Below are 22,312 nucleotides of genomic sequence, written 5' to 3' on the forward strand. Positions count from 1 at the left end.
TGGTGGTCATTTGTTAGAATTCCGTCTAAATTGGCCGGATCATCTACTCAGACCTCCTAAGATGACAGTTTGTGCTCACCAGCCGCTTACTACCAGGATTTGCACTTTAAGGCATGTTTTCTAAACGGGACCACTGTTTTGATGGCCTTGTTTGCAGCAAAGTTTCTGCAAAATGAAGGCGTAACGGTAGAGTCCGCATTCAACCTGTGCCATTCACACAGAACGCAGCAAAGCTGGATGAATGAAGGCGGGTGACTAGCCACGATCGCCTTCAGTAATAGGTTGTTGGGCTGCAGTGGACAGATGAAGTCATTAGCCTCTTTCATACAGATTTTCCACAATATTGGCTTAACAGCAAAATCCGTATTTGTTTATCCATGCCTTTCACACAGAACCATGCGAAGTGGGTAATATAAAGGCACGCTAATAGACTTCAATAATACAGAATATTGAACTCATATGACTCCTTCATGTTTTGTGTTCCCACAAAATTTGCATAACAGAAGAGTATGCAGTAACAGTATTTCTCTGTGCCTTTCACACAGAAGCCAGCAAGGCGGGAAAAATGCATGCGAATAGCCTCACCAGCCTTCAATAATTTGCTGGTGTTCATTGGCACTCTGTGTGAAAGTGGCTAATATCTTTATCTATCCACTGCAGCATAACAAATTACACCGGTCAACAAATCTTCACTACATTTTTTAATCAGAGATGTAAATGAACTTTTCTCTGTGATTTTTTTTGCACTGTTTCCAAATCTGCCATCCATTTTTACTCTCGCACATCAGATTTTCATAATATTACTAATTATATAATAACAATAGTATAATATGTACAGTATTATAATAATATATTTAGTAATATTTATGAATTAAGGGTGTGGTTCGGCAACAGGTGGAATTTTTTTCTTGAACGCCATAGCTGTAAAATACAAAGATAGTATAATCCATATTGCCAAGCTTTTGTAGGCCAAAAAATGAAAATATCTCAAAAACCTGATGCACGGGGAAAAAAGTAAAGACATTTTTCAAATCAGAGTCAAAAACGTCTAGGGAACATAAACCCATCTGTGATTAAAATTTGCTGTTGACGAGTCTTATTGAAGGCTAGTGAGGCTATTAGCATGCATGAATTTTTCCCACTTTGCTGGGTTCTGGGTGAAAGGCAAAGGCGAATAAATACACATTCTGTTGTTACGCCAATTTTGCACAAAGCCTGTGTGAAGAAAGCTAATGCCTTAATCTTACACTAGCCTTTAAGAATTGATCGATCTGCACTGGATAGATGAAGACATTATCATCTTTCACACAAATTCTTCTTAATTAGCACATCAGAGGCATATTGGTAGAATTCATTTTTTTTATTAGCCTCTGCCTTTCACACAGAACCCAGCCTAGCCCCTTTTCGCACAGTGAAATTGGAAATAGGCATTAAATCAGAATTGATCAATAAATGACAGCCTATTACAAGCAATACCATTGCCGTTGTGCGCGCCAAACGGCCTAATGAAGAACTTTTGGAATTAAGCATTAGGACTTAAAAACATCTAAACTGGTCATTTAGGAATCTGTGGGTCACATAAGCTTTTTATGAGGGATTTCTGTCCATCTTGTTTGCAGGCAGCATTATAGAGTCACAGCGAGGCAAAGGGATCACGGCGGGTTTAACCTCCATGGCTATAAATTGACAAACAAGACACTCTTTCTGCTTGGTCCTCTTCTAATTACAGCTACAATCTGCCATCCGGACGTTTCACACTGCGGCCTAATCCCACTAAAGTGGAAGCATTACGTCTCGGTCAAATCTTGTTTAGGTCTTGTTGACTGTGAGCTGATTGTTTAGGTTGAATAATCCCAAAAATAAGCCTTCAATCTGAGTGGCGGCACATTCAGGAACATGCTGTTGTCATCAGAAATGGTACCAGATCTTGAGGACTATTTGCTTCACTGTGATTGATGAGCTATAGGAGAGTGATTCACTGCAAAATGGCAGACAAGCCAAATGCTATATTTTATTAATAAAAACATATACTTTGCCTTAATATACATACATACATACATACATAGATACATACACATCCATCATGAAGAAAAAAAAGTCAGCCCAGGAAAAAAAAAGACCCCAAGCCTGAATATATACAGGAAGTCTGCCATTTTGGTTTGAATCGGCCATTTTGTTCTAGAGATTTTGTCCAAATGCTATCAAATTTGAGTTACGTATAAAGCTCTCGCGAGCAAAAAAAGAAAAAATAACTTCAGAATTCAAAGAAGAGTCTGTATGTGTGGCACATCCAGCAGAAGCCCAATCAAGATTGTTTTATAACATGTGCTGGTGTGTTCCCCATTACTCCAATTTGCTAATAGTTGACTTCAAGTCTGAAATAAAGTGAATGTCCGAGCACAAAGGCACCATTGATGACGCAGAGGCGCACTGCGTGTGGACCAAATCTCACTCGCTGTCTGACCACCTCTGAGGTAAGAACTCACTCTTTATCTGTTCAGAACTTGGTTTTGTCATAAACAGAATTAAGCACACAAACTAGCCTACACATTATTTGAAATGATATTTTTGACTTATTTGTGAACTGAATGTTTTGTCATCAATTTCTGTCACAAAATAGAAAAAGCGCATTGACTGATGAATGAAATGATGACAAAAACGAGAGCACAGCTGAAAATGACCGCAACTTGTATAGTGTTTGCACTTTGTATGTGAGCTGTGATTCATGTGCAAAATATTTGAATTAATTACAACTGAATCTAAATTATATGTCGTTCACCCACCCGACCGCCAACTATATTTATAACCAAAAAAAATTGCATTTTGTCCTGTAATATGTCCACATTTTCATTTGGAAATTCACCCCCAAAAAAACTACAAAGGCAAGGACCGTAGCTGACCACAACCTATCTTACTAGACATATTGTCTTGTTTCAATAACTTGCTACATGTGTAGATATGCTATGTATTGTTGTAATTGGGATAAACACATTTTAAACAAAATAGCGGTCTATGAATGTACATCTTTACACTTCAAAAATGATCATTTAAATTTTTAATTAAAACTCCTAGCCTGATGCTAACACATAATGGCAAAAGCCATAAATGGGCTAACAAATAGTATTTATTGGTGTTGGTATGACATAATTCTATAGAATGCCACAAGAAAATAAAGCACAATATGTCTGGTTTAATTGCAAAATTGTTCGTCTTTGTCAGGTATCAAAGGTCAAGCTCACCATGAAGCTATTTTTGGCCCTGGTAGCATTCATTGTGCCTCTCGTCAGAGCTCAGGTACCTCACTGGGGTCCATGTCCAGAACCTGATGTTCAAGCCGCCTTCAACCTCAAACAGGTAATACAGTCAACATATCTCCCCTCTCTCTCATTTAAAGCTGTACCCCACCACAGAGGAGTTGTGTGCTGTAACGTAGTTGCACACACCTCTCCGTCACTAGTATGTTGTTACTTGTTGTACAAAAACATTCAAATATGGCTTACACAACTATGCTATCACACTAATGTTGTAATGTATGTGTCTCATTTTCTTTTTTTATCGAACCACTGAAATACATTTGATCCTCTGTACACACTGGTGCCTTGAGATATTAGTGACTCCGTTTTTTGGGGTTACGAGCAGGCGTTCGGACTACTTTTTGTTTTGACTTGCAAGTGCTGTATGGAGGCAGTGAACACCACTCAACTTCACAATAAGCAGCACTTAGAGCTTACTTAGCATTTGACTCTGTTAGCTTAATGGTAATGCTAAATAGCATCTAGGTTGGACCCAAACAGTGCAGCGACACATGTAGACAGACATTACTCGCCGCACTGATAGTCCTTAGAGGAGTTGAGACATCTCATTGAACAGTCAGTATATATGTTAATTTGTCTTCTACTGCCCAAAGGAGAACACACCAGAAAGTACAGCACAATGGACATTCATTTGATGGCGTCTGACAAAAACTCTTTTAAATTACATTTCATTATGTTATTAATGTATGTTTTTACGAACACAACATCATAGAGTGCAATTTTTCTTTATTAAAAACACTTTACAGCAGTTTTTGGGAGGGGGGGAGGCTGGAGTGGATTAATGGCATTTCCATTCATTTCACCGGGAAAAGATGATTTGCGATACAACATTTTTAATCTGGATCTCGATCAGGCTTCTTCAAAGCTTGCTGATGAGTTTATCGTTTGAATCAGGTGGGTTGGAGGAGGGAAACAGCTAAAACATGCAGGATAGAGGCCCCTTGAGGACCGGAGTTGCCCACCCCTGCTTTTGATTGTCTTATTTTTATAAAATGTTTTTCATACAATTCCTCACTGCCTTACACAGTAACATATTTTTGGAATGTCCCAAAGAGGAAGGAAACCACCAGGGTCGAGGTCATGTTCAAAGCTCCCTCCACATTGATGCGATTAATCAACAATCAACCCCGCACAATCAAAACAATGATTGCTATGCCTGTTACAGTTCATGGGGAGGTGGTTCGAAATCGCCAGACTGCCGACGCAGTTCGAACAGGGCCGCTGCATCGAGACCAATTTTACGTTCAGAGGAGACAAATCCATTCGAGTGATCAGCTCGGAAATACTGTGAGTGAATAAAAAAGATGGTTATTATGATGAAAGTTCCTGGAATATCACAGGGATTGTCTTGATTGACAGGAAAGGAGAGCTGAGGAAAATCGAAGGAACCGGTGTCGTTGAGGATCAGAAGAATCCTGCCAAACTTGGAATCAGCTACTCTTACGGTGAGATTTAGTGAATCTTGTGAAGGCCTTTTTATGAAATATACAAGTTGTGGTTTGACTAACATTTTAACATACACTGATGCCTTGAGATACAAGTTCTAATTTGCTCTGTGACCACGCTTGTTACTTAAAAGACTCTCACATTTGTTCATCGTTTGTTTTGAAAATTTTGTTAAAGGAAAATAGCATTGTATAATATTATACTTAATAAAAACATACAGTAACGACATGATAAAATAAAATGTAAAGAGTTTTTGCCACATTTTTTGCTGCAATTCAGCGGACATTGTGCTGCTCCTTCTGGTTTGTGCGCCTTGACCAGCTGAGGGCAGTACAGACATATCGTTATACATGGAGATGGTACTTCAAGTTTACTGTCAAACTAAACATAATACAAAGAAAATCACACATTGTGTATTTATTTAAAACAACCAAACAACGTTTCTCCAAGAACAGCCTGCTAGCTTAATGCTAACCTCCAGTATAATGGAAAATGCTATTGACATGCTAACAGTTTTAGAACTCTTTAAACAATGGACACAAGAACACAACCTTTGGAGCAACATATGCAGACAGGCAATACCACAACACCCACAAGCATATATTCTATATCCTTCACAAAAAAATGACAACAAGCCGTTTATTTCTTTTCATTCTATTTGATTATATTGTTATTCTATGTTTTTATCAAGTACAATATTATAGAGTGCAATTTAGTTGTTTGGGGTGAAGGCTGGAACGGATTACTGGTATTTCCGTTAATTTCAATGGAGAAGTATGATTTGAAATGAGTGTTTTGGGGTACAAGCATAGCCATGGAACAAGTTGAACTCGCATCTCAAGGCACTGTTGTACTCACGCATGTGTCTTGTATCGATCAGTGCTGCCATTTTCCCCCTACTGGATCCTGTCCACCGACTACGTGAACACGGCACTGGTGTACTCCTGCACGGACATCCTGCGTCTCTTCCACCTGGACTTCGCTTGGATCCTGAGCCGCACGCGCACACTTCCCCAGTCAACCATTGACAGCGCCAAGGAAACCTTTGCCAACAACAACATCGACGTGATGCGCATGATCGACACCAAGCAGCAGGGCTGCGACAAAGACGCGCCCTGGAGCGACGACCAGCTCCTGTAATGCTTTTTGTTTTTTTTAAATTGTGTTTTTGTTGGGATGAGAGAAGTTAAGATAGTCTGAAAATGTGCAAGCCAATATAAAAGCAAGCATACCGTAGGTGTTTAACTAAAAATAGCCACCTGCCTGCACTGAACCACTGCTTCCGTACCAACAACCAAAGAAACAATATAACATCAACTTATAGCGCAAATTCAAATAAGAGTGACAGTTTTAGATTATTCCTTCCATGCAATGTACTGAACCAGTTATTTTGTCATCTGTCACATGCTTAGAGCCTAACCCAGTGACACAAAGCTGGCAATTAGAACGAATAAACCTCGGAAATTGATTTCATGTGAACTCTTGTTTGTTTTCGGTTACGCATCAGTGTTAAGTTTAGGGTCGTCACAGAAAAATATAAAATCTTTCATGAAATAACTGATAGATTTGACGGCTGTTTGGTATGAACTGAAATCTGAGGAAAACCACAATTTCTGTAAAAACATGTACTGTAACCAGATGAAGTAGTTATAGCTCCAAACATTACCAAGATATAAATTCCCTAGGTGTCGCAACTCCTCGGTGTTCATCAGTACGCCACTTATGTTAGTCATGCTCCAGAGAGGATAAAGCGTATATGACTGTGAGTATTGTCATATTGCCTATCTGCATGTGTTGCTGCACACTTGGTTTCAATCAATTGCGTAAAGGCTTATACAACATAGATGATATTTTTCGTTAGCATTCAGGTAGCAGACTGAAAGGCTTGATTTAAATACATAAGCTACAGAATAATTCTCTTTGTTTTATGTTTAGTTTGACAGTAAACCTCAACTGGGAGAGGCAATAAACATCTTGAAATGACTTCTCACAAGTCGAAACCCCAAAATTGGCCAAATGACAACTTGTATCTTGGAAAAACTTATTAGTTGGGTCACTTGCATCTTGACACACCGCTGTATGCAGTTTTTGGCTATGTTTTCAGACTCTTGTATATGAATGAAGTCTCATAAAAAAAAAAAAAAAAGGATGCAATTAGGTCAGAGTGGTTTGATGTGTCCGCCTCAGGACAGAGATCGCACTACGTTAAGATGTTTAAAGAGTGCATCAATGGAGAAGGGGGACGCATGGAATGTTTTTTTTTTGGGGCGGGGGGGCACTTAAGAAGATTTCCTGCTGTTCTAGCAACACTGCTTTGATATCCGCGGGCAGGAGACGACATGTACTTCGAAATGGCCTCCACAACAAACATAGTCATTTTAATCTAGCATTGACAGTAAATGTTTTCATTGCTTTGGAACATCTACTGCTTGGAAGTATTGTACAACCCGTCTAGGCAATGAACACTCACTGCCTGTTTGGATAGCCTTTGCATCCTGTCTAGGAAATACAAAAAGTGCTTCCCATAAACTTCCTGTTTTGAAATATTATGTGGCCAGTAAAGGCAATAAAGATCGACTTCCTGTTTCAATATCATCTTCAGCCCGTCTGGGCAATAAATATCTGCTTCTTGTTTCAGTATCATTGCATCCCATCGAGGCGATAAACATGTACTTCCGGTTTAGATATCTTAGACAACCTGACTAAGCGATAAACAGTTCCTGTTTCTCTATCTTATACGACATCTATGTATAGTACATCTACAAGTATATCTGCCATACTTCCTGTTTGGATATCTTGTTTTGCAGCCCATCTAGTCGATAAACATCTGCTTCCTGATCCGATATCTTCTGCAGCCTGTTTAGAATTATGTACTGCTGGTTGTTGTTGCTGTTTCCACACAACACAATGTGATTAATGTGATGTCATTTGATTCCCCACATGGATTCAGAATACATTGCCATCACTGCTATGTTGTGTCACATGCTCGGATCAAGCTTGGAAAGGGAGGGTTGTGTACAACATACATATGTGACTACTTTAAAAAGGTGCCTGAACATGTCCATATTGGATAAAAATGCTTGTAGTCCCCCATTGTGGTGACACTTGGGTTTTGTTGTAATTGTTGGGTTTTAGCTGTAACTGTTAAAAGCCAACAAGCATGTCAGCCTGATAAGCGGAATCAGTAAATTGTTTAAAACATCTGCTGCTTGAATAAAAGCCACCACATCAGTAGTCCCCGCTAATCGTGTCACAGAGTGTGTGGTCGAACACACACCGGCTTTGTGAAAACTCTTAAAAAAAACCCCCTTAAAAACACGAGGAGTCTTAAATTGAATGCTCGCCTTTAGTGTGTTTATATCAGTGTTTGATATCTCAGCATGGGCCATAAATAGCACCCTCTTCTTCCGTTTTGACACATTTATTGATTTTTCGTTTAGCGCGATCTCCAAATTTGTAATGTTAAACCTTGACCCCTGTTATTAACCCCACCCCCATCTTGAATGCTAAATTGAATCCCTGAGCCAAATTTGAAACCCCGTCCGTAGATTATTGTATTGTTAAATTATGTCTAATGTATCTCATGTAAATTATGTGCAAATTTCGTTTCAAGTAGACTTTACACAAACAAGATTTTTGGGGTTGATCACCATTTCAGCGAGTTTGAATGAACTGATCACAAGATGGATCAATATGTCGATTTAAATAACTTGTTTATTAACTGTATATCGCTGGCATCGGGCATAATACTCGTACCTCCAAAATCATCACTTTTCAAGTGACCCCAAAAACACCACGTTTGCTCAACCATTAACATTGCAGCGTCAAAGAGAACAAGACATTTACTTGACTGTGGATTGGTCAATTATTTGTAAAAGTAACACCCACATGTGTGGACTGGCCAATAGTATAGATTTTGGAAAAAATATGAAATTTACTAAATTGTAATGGCCAGACTCCAATGAGTTACTTATCTACTGTTTATTGAGCATTGACAGACGCATTCTCAATCATTTTTGGCAATGTTAATTAATCTTTGTCAAGTAAGGAAAAAGGAAAAAACAAGGAGTGTGATTCAATGTGAAACATTAATTCGTTAACAAACGAGGACAATTTAATTTTTTGTTTTTAGAAACAAAATAGCTGCTTTCTAAACACGCAGTGCAGATAATTACAACTAAATACTTTAGTTGGAACCTTTTCAAAAGGATTTAAATGAACCTTTTACCGTATTTATGGTGAACATAGGACTAAACAGTTGCATATCTCTTTATTTGTTTCACGAAGATACACAACTTTGAATTTGTGCTCTATGCACCGCCTACGGCTCTGTCGATTGCTGCTGCCCGCTTTGGCCACCAGGGGGCAGTAAAAGAGAGAGACTGATAGAGTGAGTGCAGTTCACAGTAGTTGCTCATGGACGTCACGTCTGTACAACAAATATAGCCCACATATGTCCTCTTAAAGAGTATTTGTGAGTATTGTTGTATTGAATGTCTAAATATGTTGCTGCAATATTTGTGTTCAAATATCAGTTTGTTAAAGGAACTATCTATGCGTTTCCCATTTTGTGTTAGCGTCTAGTGGACTTCGGATAAACTACAGTAGGCCTATTGGGTTGTTTTAAATACACAACGTATTGTCCTCGTTATTATGTTTAGTTTGACAGTAAACTTCAACTGGGGGTGAAAAGAAACATCTTGAAGCCTGTTTCGTTGAAAATTGCTCACTTGTTCAAGTGCTGCTATTGTGCAGTAAATGAGTTGAATCATGTCATTACTGTAGGTTTCTGTAAACTTCATTATCAGTTTTTTGGGGAGTGGGATGGAACAGATTGGTGGCATTTCTGAATACTGAATTACAAGCATATAGTCACGGAACGAATTAATTGTATCTCAAGGCAACACTGCAGTTTGGGTTTGAAATACACAGAGCTGGGCACTTGACCCTTTTTTGCCCATCCGGCCGCGACCCTCCACCCTTGACCTGGGTACCCTTCCGGCCTCGACCCCCCGCTCTTATCCATAAAAATGATCACCAAACTCCACCTTGATGTGCCAGGCTGGCGTCATCCTTGAGTGCTGCGCGCAGCTTGACTATACTCACAGAGACAAGTTGTTTTGAAACAGTTGCCTTTCAAGTCGGGGGGCGTCGCTTCAAAAAGACAGCGACAACAATGGATACCTACAACCATAAAGGGACGGATATGACTTGACGATGAATTTAATTGTATTGCGAAAACGACCTGGAAGGGGGAACGTGGGTGAGTAGTTTCTTTACACACTCATATGTGACATAACACCCACGCCGCTGCCAAACTAGTTTGCTTTGCAGCAGCAATTAGCTGCATGGTGCATCCTCTCCTCCGTGTGGGTAACTGTATGTCATCACAACATGTGACATAATGGACCAATCAGAGCAGCAACAATTCCTGATGTGTGCGTGGCACATGTTGCAGACCTGTCCCCAACAGAAGCGTAGGTTATGTGAATCAATGCGGCAGTTGTCGCTCGCGCCGATGCGGGAGTAGAAAGAAGCCTAAAAAGAAGCCTTTCACCAAGTAGGCTGAGATGAAAATTGGCCGCCTCGCGAGCACGTCACACGCATGAGGGCCGATTAGTGGGCCGGACTAAAATCCACTTCCATGCTTAGTCCAGCCCTTTTTTAAAAAATTTGTCAGCCCCTACCCCCGCCCCAAAAATGGGCATCCGGCCGGGCAGACCTTGACCTGCCATTTTGCTTCCATATCTTAATGACATACAATTTTCTTTCCGAACTCATCCTGCTTTTTGAACCTCAGACTGCAGATGTTGTGAGATTCTTAACATCCCGAAGATTCTTTCGCCAGCGCGGAGCAACACCTGGCTGCTAATTATACATACAAACTCCTGTAAGCATGTTCTACATGACATGTGATGAGTGGTGTGTTAGTGCCGTGTTACATACAGAATGTAGGATTGCATCGTGGCAAGAGAGAGTGCAAAATGCACCTTGTAAATCGCATGTGAACCCCTAAATTATTTGTAGGTGTGAATGTGAGTGAGAATGATTGTTTGCCTGTATCTGCCCTGCTGTGATAAACCTCTCACTCAAATTCAGATGGGATTGACATGGATAAGCAGGCTTGAAAAATCAATACTGAATTGAAACTCTGACTCTTTGAAGCTCTAAATTGATTTGATTCGTTTGATTTCATTCCCTGTAACTGCTCACAGCCGCTAAGGGACACATTTGCTTGGTATCTGGAGGGTTTATCTGGGATCCAGTCACATAACGTATGAATTTGCCTCTTGAAGACCTCGATTTATTTATTTGTCTTTTTCGGATAGCGTCTTTCAGTTTCGGCGTTTAAAAACAAAAGGCAAATTCATATTTTGGTGTTTTAGGAAATGACAGGAGATTGGCGTCTGATTTTGTGCTCCACTTTCTTAGCAGGCACGGCGTCGTGTTTACAAGGGTCTGTCTTTTCATGAGCTTCTCATTTACGAGCAGCGCGGGCTCTTTTTCAGACACATCACCACGGAAGGCTGAGATGGTAAAGAGGAAACGGATCATAACTTATGATAGCCACAGAACTGGAAATTACAGTGGTGCTTTGGGCTACAAGTGACCCGGTTTACGAGTATTTTCATCAGTTGACTTTTTTGCTTTGACTTGCGAGCTCAAATTGAGATTTGAGCGCTGTGTGGTGGCAGGTGACTCAACTGACTCGGCAGTTTGGCAGATATAATTAGTAAAAATATTCTTCAAATAAAGAAGCATCAAGATGTTTCTTGCGACTCTCATCTGAAGGTTACAGTCAATTTAGACATGAAACAGAGATTTTTTTTTGGTGAATTTAAAACAATCACTATGATCACGAACATACAAAGAGACAATTCTGTGGCACGCGGGCCTACAATTAGCATTTTTGTGACGGTGTTCTTACCCTTGACGCAAAGGATATGTGAACACAAATGGCGTGGCAAGTAGACATAAGATAACAATACTCACAGGCACAAATTCTTTATCCTCTGCGAAGAACGACTAAAAGGCGCAAATTCTTTATCCTCTGCAAAGAACGACTTAAATGCACAAATTCTTTATCCTCTGCGAAGAACGACTAAATTTCCTAGCACACTGCGAAGCCGAGAGAGGAGCTGGACCACCAGGTGGCCAAGGTGCACACACGAGAATGAGCAGCGCAATTGAAAGAGAAAGTGTGACAAAAACACTTTTATTGTGTTTGATTGTATTTGATCAGGGTATTCATTTATGTTTTTGGAAAGTACTGTGATGCCTTCAGATAGGAGTGCCTTGACTCACGAGTGATGAGGAGCCACTTTCACAATCTTGTCGCAGTCTTGAGCAGGGGCAATTTGACATATTTGGCAAACACATTTAATGAGTCAAAAGTGGCCCCCAGGGCACCACATTTTGCCCACCACTGATGTGGACAGAGCAGTCCATGCAGGCTACGTGGCATTCCTAAGCATTGTGGACTCAACACTAATAGCTCAACTTTCCTCATGGTAGCAGCAAGATTTAGCTTCATTAGCGTGTCCTGGTTAGGGGGTCTGCTTCCACTAATGACTCCTCAGTGCTTCCACCATAAAAAGCATGGCGGCGCTTCAAGGAAAATCATAAACAGAATCATAATGTATGCATTCAACATTTTTTTGAATGGGGCTGTTTAGCTGAATAGCTGTTTACACCACTGACTCGATGGACAAAGGGACACCTCTTCATCTGGAAGTCGGAAATTGATGAAACCCGGTTGGAACTTAATTGGAGGCAGAATTGTGTGCTTCTAATGTTGTGCGGATGCTTACCCTAACCCTTGTTTGAAACCTCAACGCTGGTTTGAAACACTATTTAGAAACCTTAAAATCCTAATTTGAAAGCGTATCCTTTGCTTGTAACCCTAATTTGAAACCTCAATATTTGCTTCAATTATTCGAAACCCTCACACTAGTTTGGAAACCAAATTTGGAACCCCAAACTTGCCTTAAAATCCCAATTTGGAACCCTGACCCCTAGTTGGAAACCCTTGCCTAAAAAAAATGTACCTCAAGTTTGAAACTCTAACCTTAGCTCGCAACCCTAACCCTAGTTTCAAACCTTAATTTGAGACCCCAACCATTGTTTCAATCCCTAACGCTGTTTTGAATCCCCAATCTGAAACCCTTATCCTTTCTTCAAACTGTTACCCAGGCTTGAGATTCTAATTTGAAACCCTAGAGCCCCGTCTTGAAATCCTAACTTGAAGCCATAACCTTTGCTTCAAATCGAAACTGGAGCCCAGGTTTGAAACTCGAATTTGACACCCTAACCCTGGTTTGAAGCCACATCCTTGGCCCAAACCCTAAATTAAAACCCTAATCCTATTTTGAAACCCTAACTTGAAACCCTAACCTTTGTTTCAACCCTAGTTTCAAACATTAACTTGAAATCCCAACCCTAATTTGAAACCATTTTAAACTGATCTTGAAACCATATCCCTGTCTTGAAACCCCAATTTCAAACCGTAAACCAGAATTGAAACCCTAACTCAAAATTGAAGGCCTAATTTGAGATCCTAACCTTGGCTTCAAACCGCTCATAATACTTGATTTTACACAACAGCGGTTCAAATATCCATCCAAAGTCACAATGACCAATCAGACACAATGTGGAGTGGCATCCCTCAGGGAAATGTAATTGGTCCATTCATTATCTACAGAGAAAACTGACCTTGTGGACCAACATTTTTGTGTTACCGTCCCATACAAACACCATTTTGCAAGGCTTTTGTTTGGTTTTGACGGAAGCATCTAGGTGGACTTAATAGCTAACAGCTGTTCACTGTGCACCCAATGAGCCCATTATGTAAATGTACAAAATCAACTGATAGCAAAAACCTGCCAGGAAAGAAATGTCCTCCTGTTAACACGTCCCTCCGCTCCGCCCGGCTGCTAATGACAGGGCTGCCGTCGGTCGGGCTGCCAATCCGGCGGCACCCAACAGCAACCCCTGTGGCGTTTTCGTTTTCATTTTTAATGATCTGAGTGGGGCCCTCCTTAAAACCACCGCCCCTGCCCGCCCGTGCCATACCAGGTGGCAGAGAGGCACAGGGGGCCAGACAGCTAAGGCCAACGAGCAGAAGAGGACACAGAGACAGACAAACCTCGGCAGCACCAGAGTGCAGGTAACGCTTTGTGTCAATACTCCTGCTAAAGTGGACGTCTATGGCAGATTGTTAACTGTCTTTATTGAACACACAGGAAGCGCCCCAAAGCGAGCATGGCATCGCCTTCCCTGATCCAAATTGGATTCCTTCTAGCCTTCGTTTTCCTACCAGGTGATGCTTTTTTTTTTTAGCTTTTAAAATTCATATAAGGTAAATATCATGTTTCGGGTTTAAGTGGATTTTATGATCATGAAGGGGCTATAAAATGGAATGTGCTTGGTGCCACTGTCAGTTATTCGTACAGTATCCTGTTACCATTCATTAAATAGTCTTTTTTTGACAAATACTGTTTTTGCTCAAATAATCTCTTCTGCTAAAACTGTCCATACATTCTATATTTCAGTGTTTCTCAAAACATCTACATCCAAGGATCACCTCTAAAAATACATAGCTCTCCAAGCACCACCATTGTGACCAACATTTAAAATGCAATAGCTCAGTAGGCCCAAGTGTTCATTAAAAGATTAAAACTTAAATGTAGGAAAATAAAAACTGTGCTTAAATAAGCATTCAATTAAAATGCATCGCACATAAAAGTTAAATAGAAAATGTACCAAAATATTTAAAAGCAACCTTACTAAATATTTAAAAGCCACCTTTCTAAATGATTAAAAGCAATAAGTTAAATACTGATGATCTGTTCTCAACAACTGTAGTATACTGCATTAACCATAAACAAGTCAAAGCCAGTGTATTATGCACCGATTGAACATCCAATGATTCTTTTATACACCGCTAGAAGGAGCTGCTCTGTTTGCTTCTGTTTTTTGTGAAGTCTGGAAAAATGGAAAAATCAGTATACGATAGGCCATTATTTTAAGAATGTGACCAACCATATTTGACTGTAAGTTGTATGGCCAATGTTTACCACACTGAGGTGATTTGTTGACGACCCCTCAAAGAAAGAATTAGCATTGTATATTTTTTTTAACTTTCGTGGGGCTGTGCAGGGTCGAGGATTTTTTAATCTTAACAGAATATAAACAAAAAACAGAAGTTTTACTAAATAATAGCTTGATTTTTGGTGTTTCTTTTTTTTTTTTTTTTTTTTTTTCGATGATTAAGCAACTAGCCGGTCATATTGACCCAGGATCAGTTTCTGGTACAGTATACCAAATAAACCAGTAAGGTAACATTTGAATTATTTGTGGCAGCCTAAAAAGGTTGGGAGAACTGCAAATGGTGATAATTAGAATTAATCATTTCCAGGACTTTATAGAGGAACTTCAAATTTTCCATGTACTTTAGGCTTCTAAAAACCTAAAAGTTTAATTTAATCTTATATATTTTTTCCATTTGAATTACATCTTGTAGCATGAATAAGTTTAAAGTTCCAAAAGTAGTTATCCAGTCCCCTGCAATATTTTACTAAATAATTTTTTTTCATTTGTTTGAAAAAAAAATCCACATTTTAAAAAGAGATTTCTTTTTTCTAGAATGATAAATATAATTTGATAAGAAATAAAAATGTGCAAAAAAACCCAAAAACATTTATCCTCAAATGGTTTAAAATCTGAATTTAGAAAATATACAAAACAAGATTTATAACATAAATGGATCAAATTAAAATTAAAAACAAATTTAAGACAATTATTCAGATTAAACAAATTTAATTGTATCACACAGTATTACATCATCACGTCTGACAAAATATATAAAATTAACAAAAAAAGGACATTTATTCAATTAAAGACACGGTTAGAATAATCATATTAAGAGTTACAATAGGAAAATACGTTGAAACCTGAATCCAGCATCACATAATTGCAAATCTGACAAAAAATATATACGATTTGAATTAAACTCAAATTGAAGTGTTACTAAAATCATATATCAACATCGCACAAGGTGAAATTCTATTGACACTCTAAAAGAGATGTGAGGGAAGTGCACTACGTGGATGTGACCCGTGGGTTTCAGGGTTCAGTCTACCGTGTAATATTAAACCTATTTTTTCATACATAAATGCAACATGGCACCTCGGATGACCAAAATGGCCTCTGATAGAGAAAAAGGTTCCCCTGCTTTAAAAGCTCATGAAAAGTCATATCCAGACCCCAAGTTGGTGCCCCAGTCAGCTGAGTAGACAGTTTAACTTTTACGAGTGCTAAACTTCAGAAGAAAACCCCTAGTGGAGCAGAGGCACGCGGGAATGCACACAAACACATCCGCATACAGTTTTTCATTTTCATTTTTCTTTTACAGCACAGCAGTAATTAGCCTGTATGAGGGCCCGCACTTTGAGGTTTTACAGGTAAAGGTGGCCCCCAGTTGTCTTATAAACATACAGATGCTAGTTAAAAGCGAGGGCGGGTGCTGCCAGGGCGCCGCGATCCGGGCACCTGCCGCGTTCCGCCCCCCGGGGGCCCTTTTTGGGCGGCTCAGCATTTTTTTCTTCCGTGTGGAGGGAAAGCGCGACATCTGGTCCTTGTCAGTGAAGGTGCCTGTTGCTTGCTAATGTGAGTCCTGTGTGGCTTTTACAGAGTTCCTCGGGGCCGTCCCACTGGAGCAGCGCAGGGAGGAAGAAGGTGAGGACCCGCGGACGTGTCACGGGGGGATCTTACCCTTAGCCTAACTCATCTTTTCAATCAATATTATGAAATGAGATTCAATGAGATGTGCACACACAAAAAATGTCCAAGCAAGTCAATTAGTGTTGCAATTTTGCAATAAATGCATACTTCACAATGTCTAGCAATTTTACATTAAAGGTACAGTATTGCGGATACTCAAAACAATATTTCAGCAATTTGAAGTTTCAAATTTCTTCATTTTTTATGACACATATCTAATTTTCATTCTTTTCCCGTGTTGCAACCCAGCTGACTTTGGGTAAAAAGCACATGACACCTTGGATTTTGAACAGGGGTGTGTAGACTTTTTGTATCCACTGTGTATAATATAATAAATAATTCTGCACATCTAGAATAAGATTAAATATTTACAAATGCGGCGGCACGGTGGTCGACTGGTTAGCACGTCCGCCTCACAGTTCAGGGGTCGTGGGTTCGATCCCGGCTCCGGCCTCCCTGTGTGGAGTTTGCATGTTCTCCCCGTGCCTGCGTGGGTTTTCTCCGGGGTACTCCGGTTTCCTCCCACATTCCAAAAACATGCATGGTAAGTTGATTGGATACTCTAAATTGCCCCTAGGTGTGATTGTAAGTGCGGATGTTTGTCTCTGTGTGCCCTGCGATTGGCTGGCAACCAATTCAGGGTGTCCCCCGCCTACTGCCCAAAGACAGCTGGGATAGGCTCCAGCACGCCCCGCGACCCTTGTGAGGAGAAGCGGTACAGATAATGGATGGATGGATTTACAAATGCAAATTGAATTGTCATTAAAAGTGAAAATGCAAACATTTAAATGTATTTTTTTCAACTGTCGTAGTATGGAATGTAATTGCGATAACCTCAACGATATTACAAAAATAAGAGGAAATAAAATGAAGGTTTTTACAGAATTTAATTTAAATTTAAATTACCGGTATAATACATTGAAATTACATTTAAATCCAAAGTAAAAAATGATTGCCAAAGTTGAATTTGAACCTGCAATCCACTCCTGTGCTCCATGCATTAATCGTCTTGAAATTAAATCAAATGGGAAATACTGCCCGGCAATTGTTGCGTTGTGCTGTTGTCCCTTCAGTCGGTGCGGTGTCTGATGACACGAAGGCTGACGTCATGGCCAACCTGAGGAAGCTGGTGCGCCACAGGAGGAACGCGCCCGTCATGGCGGTGCCCCAGTTCCAGCGCCTCCCTGACTTCTGGGCCTGGTACAAGTACTTCATGGACAGCCACAACCAGGAGGGGGTGAGTGCTACTAACATTTTATTATATAGCTCGTCATGCAGCTTTTGCGTCAGGGATTTTTTTTTTTTGGGGGGGGGGGGTTGATGAATAATGCTTTGCTCGTAGATGCAGCATTCGCTCTTAAAAAAATACTCAGTGATAAAAATCTAGGGCTACAAGAACTCGACCTTTGTTGAGGTACCCTTAAGAATTCAGTTTTGACATTTTGGGAACATACACAACTTGTGGCCTGGAACCAAGTGTGTTGCAGTAGGGAGAGATGGAAAACAGGCAGGACAGCGGCCCTCGATGAACGGGATGGAAGACGGTTGTTGAAAGGTGCCAGTGAACTCAACCAAATTCACAGCAGCAGATTGACAGATAGTGAACAATTCTTCAAAAAAAGAGCGCTCAAGCAATTTAATATCACTCCCAGTTGAAGTTTACTGTCAATCTAAACATAAAACAAACAGAATGACATCTTGTGTATATAAAACAACTTGTAGGTAAGGCAAAGGCCTTTAGAAAATCTGTTTAGCGTGATACATATATGACAAACAATGCAAAATGCCATTGACATGCTGACGGTTAGCATCAAAAAGTACATAATATACATATATATATATATAATTTAAATAGAGAGAGAAATATAGCTGTGGACAATGACGTATGCAATGATTTGACAACTCTGTCTGAATTTGAATACAGATACCGTTACTGCCAAACTTACAGAATAAGCCGGAAAATGACTTTTTTCAAACATTTTGTACTTTATAGGTTGAGGATTTGGACCGTCTGTACATGGCGTACCTTCAGAACAAGCACAGGACCGAAGAGGGCCCCTCCTTCAACCATTACCTCAAGCACCTGAGCGAAATCTACAAGGCGTGCGCCGACTCCGACGACCCAGAATGCATCGCCGAGTCCACCAGCAAGCCCAAGGCGGCCATGGTGATGCCCGCTCCCATCAAGTCCGCCGCCGTCCGGATGTGCAACCCCTACGTCGACCCCTACTGCCTCTTCCCGCTGTCCTCCAAGGCTGCCGCCGCCCCTGAGCCGGCGCCGGCCCCAGCCAAGGCGCCCGCCCCCATCCTCGCCCCCGTGCTGCCCGTGCCCCTGAAGAGCCCGACGGGCTTCTACCACTACGCTCCCATCCTGGAGCCCTTTCTGAGCCATGAGCAGAAGGCTGAGCTGCTGCGGATCTGCAACCACGAGGACGTCGAGTGTCTTCAGTACCACCTAAGGGCGGCGTACGGCTACCGGCCCGCCGCCGGTCCCGCTCCGTCCTACGCCGCCCTCAAATGTGACCCCAAGGACCCTTATTGCAAGCCAACGATGGTTCAAAAGGCCCCCACAGGGTATTACCATTTGCTCTCCCCTAGTTGCGACCCGGAGGCGGATCCCCTTTGCGTGGGCAACGTCGACGCCGCCGCCGGCCTGGGTGGCGCCTCGGCGCCACAGGAGCAGCACTGCAACCCGCTGTTTGATACTGGCTGCAACCCTTTGACTGCTACCAAGCTGTCTAGCCTCACCAAGCCCGTGCTGGAGTACGCCCCCAAAGGCCAGCTTGCCCACGTCGCCGCCCCCCTGACCTGTGACCCCCGCTATGATCCCTACTGCATACTGGCGGCAGCCGCTGCCCTGCGCAAGACCCGGCCACAACTCCCAGAGCAACAGGTCTGAATCTCACGTCCTGAATATTGTTTTGACTAGTGTTAATCTTACTTTTAATGCTTTTTTTTTGGCTTATTAAGTAGTATACGTTGGTACCTTGACTTAGGAGTGCCCCAAATATGAACAGTCACTTTTTTTGCTTTGTAATTGCGAGTCAAGATTTGAGTTATGAGCGAGCTTCAGATAGGCCACTGCTCTCGAAAGAAAAATGGAGCAATTAAGGTACGTGATGTGCTCGCATGTGGGCAAGGAGAGCAACAGTCGCTGATTGTCTTTCAGAAACCTATTGAGCAGGACAAATAGTCTAACACAAAAATACAAAATAAGACCACTCTCAAGGAACTGCTGGAGGCTACAGCTCACACCCACACGCTCACACGTCCCAGTAAAGGACTCCAGCTCATGACGTCACTCACTAGGCCACGCGCTTAAAGGTACACTTCTAACACACCAGTACTATAGTACGTACAGTAGTCATAATTTGTCACACTTTATAAGACCAGTTTGCTTCTTTACATTGTCATTTATGATGTTTGTTTTAGTTTTTTTTTTAATAGAATACATTGCTGTATGACTCAATTAATTTCAATATGAAAAATTGATTTGCTATACAAATAAAATGAGTTGCAAGCTTGGCCATAGAATAAATTAAACTCTTAAGTCAAGGTACAACTGTACAGTGAATGTTCCAGACCAACCCGGGAAAGCTGCAAATCCGCAACGTGGAGAGACCACAAAAAAAAATTTCAAGTTGTTTTACGTCCATGCTATAAACAGATTTAAAGGTAATAAAACGCATTTTTCAGACACATTGTAGACACACAAAATTAATTCAAGCATAAAATATTTTGAAAATATGGTAGTACTTGATGTTATATAGAATCTTTGTTCGATAATGGGCCTTGAAGACAGCCGGGTCTGTTTGGGCGATGTGTGAGCGTCTGGGCTGAGCTGTGGCTGACAGCAGCTCCTGCGTGACTTTGCTCATTGTCTTTCTGTTTTACTGTTTTCCCGGCGTTTAATAAATGGCTGAAAAGTGCATCAGCAACAATGGCTTTCCTTTTCCACATGCGAGGGCATTACAGTAAAAAAAAACCCCAAAAAACAGTTGCTCCAGACCGCTGATTTCTGCAATAGACAAAAAAAATCTGTGACATAGTGGGAGAACACTGTCGTGATTTTGTTGTTGTTGCATAATGCTTTCACTTGCCGTCTGTTTTGACCAAAACCCAACCATCAACCAATCAATCAATCAATCAGGTCCGCTACAAGCTTGGCATCCGCGGCAAGACCAAGGAGGGCTACGATTGCTTTGTGCACTATGACAAAGACTGCACCCCGGTCGACCCCCACCAGAAGGCCAAGGCTCCAACCGAGCCCCGCTGCCATCCCTTTGACCCCACCTGCGCCAAGTTTGCGCCGCCCTCCGCCGTCCAAGCCCGGGGACAGGGCAAGGGCGGAATCATCCTCCCGGACCCGCACTGCGACCCTGAGCTCGACTACAACTGTCGCCTGCGTCGTGCTGACACAGATGACAAAGAGAAAGCGGTGGACCGGCCCGCCCAGAAAGCATCCAAGGAGGCCACAAAATCCATCGTCCCTCGTTTTGAGCACTTCCTCTGGGGCGTCATGAGACAGCGCAAGTTTAAACCAAAAATCACAGAATAATAAGAAGCCACTATGAAATTGTGAGTTGTTTTTTTAAAAATCAGCAGTACAGTCAAATGTCATAAAAATTGTATGTTTGTAGAAAAGAGTCATAGGTACGTATGTATAGATGTTTCTGTTAGATAGGTAGTGTTAGGTTGCAGCATGTGTTGTACATTCCTTTGCCAAGATACCCAGACTGTATTTAATGTTGACTTCTTTTATTCAGGTTTGATGAAGTTCTTAATAAAAACTAAAGCTGAATGGGCCGTCACACCCACTTTTTTTCATGGCGAATCCTTGAAATGATCAAACTTGCACATACTGCTCCACTCACATTACATGGCGTATAGGTAAAAAGGTTTTTTTGATTTTTTATCATTTGGGCAAATTCCCATGTAGGATTTATAAGTTATAGATAGAATTCGCCCAAAATGACTAAACCAAACTAAAATGGATGACATCCTGTTCAATTTGAGGTCATGTCCTGTTGTGATAGTGATCGACATGTCAAACCAATTACATGTCATTTGGCAAAACCGATTCCAGGAAAGACATTTGTTCACCCACTTTTTCATACCACACTCCCGAAATGATAAACAAAGTTTGACTTCATGGTCTTGGACTTAAATGATTTAGTGTCGGCCATCTGTCTAGGCTAGCTGCTTCAGACTGGGGCTCAGAGAAATTTTCCTTTTTGTGATAGATGTCAAATCAAATATGTGGTAATTGGCGAAACTGCAGCCAGGGAAATCATTCTCCCCCCCACTTCTTCATGGCCAATCCTCAAAATAATCATCAAAGTTCGACTTAATGGTCTGCCTGCATTAAATGGCGCAAGTAAAAAATCTAAGCAATTTAGCATCTGTCTAGGACAGGGATGTCCAATTCATTTTTTGTCGCAGGCCTGTTTGTAGTTTCGGCTTCCCTCACAGGGCGGTGAAACATAATACATCTTGACTTGCATATAGTATTATAACATTTACACAACAAATTGATGGATAACTAATTTTGAAATCAGTCAACGATAGTTCGATTATTGTTTGTTACTGTAAAAAGAGTAACAAAAATGTATTGAAAATTTCAACGTTATTTATTTATATCATTTTTATCTATTAAACAGGGCGATTTTGAAATTCTGGTACAGATTTTAGCAAGGATAATGGAAGTTGACACATGATCTGCTTTCGCAGGCCACATAAAATGATGTGGCGGGCCGCATCTGGCTTGAGTT

The 22,312-nt window shown here is 41.0% G+C and overlaps 2 protein-coding genes across 4 annotated transcripts; both read left to right on the forward strand.

The window, feature by feature from the left end:
• Positions 1-2,410: 2,410 nt before the first annotated feature.
• On the forward strand, positions 2,411-7,838 carry LOC147140853 (apolipoprotein D-like). The gene is made up of 5 exons (XM_086043235.1): positions 2,411-2,474; positions 3,220-3,354; positions 4,480-4,601; positions 4,674-4,759; positions 5,641-7,838. Exons 1-5 carry the CDS (start codon positions 2,415-2,417, stop codon positions 5,898-5,900), a joined length of 663 nt encoding a protein of 220 aa, XP_085899361.1. The 5' UTR covers positions 2,411-2,414; the 3' UTR covers positions 5,901-7,838.
• Positions 7,839-9,159: 1,321 nt separating this feature from the next.
• On the forward strand, positions 9,160-21,302 carry and2 (actinodin2). 3 transcript variants are annotated; one of them, XM_086044183.1, is made up of 7 exons: positions 9,160-9,234; positions 13,704-13,926; positions 14,003-14,079; positions 16,452-16,496; positions 17,615-17,778; positions 18,535-19,434; positions 20,692-21,302. In XM_086044183.1, the coding sequence occupies exons 3-7, from the start codon at positions 14,022-14,024 to the stop codon at positions 21,097-21,099; spliced, it is 1,575 nt and encodes a 524-aa protein (XP_085900309.1). In that variant the 5' UTR covers positions 9,160-9,234; positions 13,704-13,926; positions 14,003-14,021; the 3' UTR covers positions 21,100-21,302. The 3 variants fall into 3 exon arrangements, with proteins under 3 accessions (XP_085900309.1, XP_085900310.1, XP_085900311.1); XM_086044184.1 differs by having other exon boundaries at positions 9,166-9,234; positions 13,836-13,926; XM_086044185.1 differs by lacking the exon at positions 9,160-9,234 and adding an exon at positions 11,916-11,920 and having other exon boundaries at positions 13,836-13,926.
• The last annotated feature ends 1,010 nt before the right edge of the window (positions 21,303-22,312 follow it).

The sequence above is a fragment of the Filicampus tigris genome, chromosome 10, assembly GCF_054856515.1.
Source record: "Filicampus tigris isolate MCC_2025a chromosome 10, RoL_Ftig_1.0, whole genome shotgun sequence".
Lineage (NCBI taxonomy): Eukaryota > Metazoa > Chordata > Actinopteri > Syngnathiformes > Syngnathidae > Filicampus > Filicampus tigris.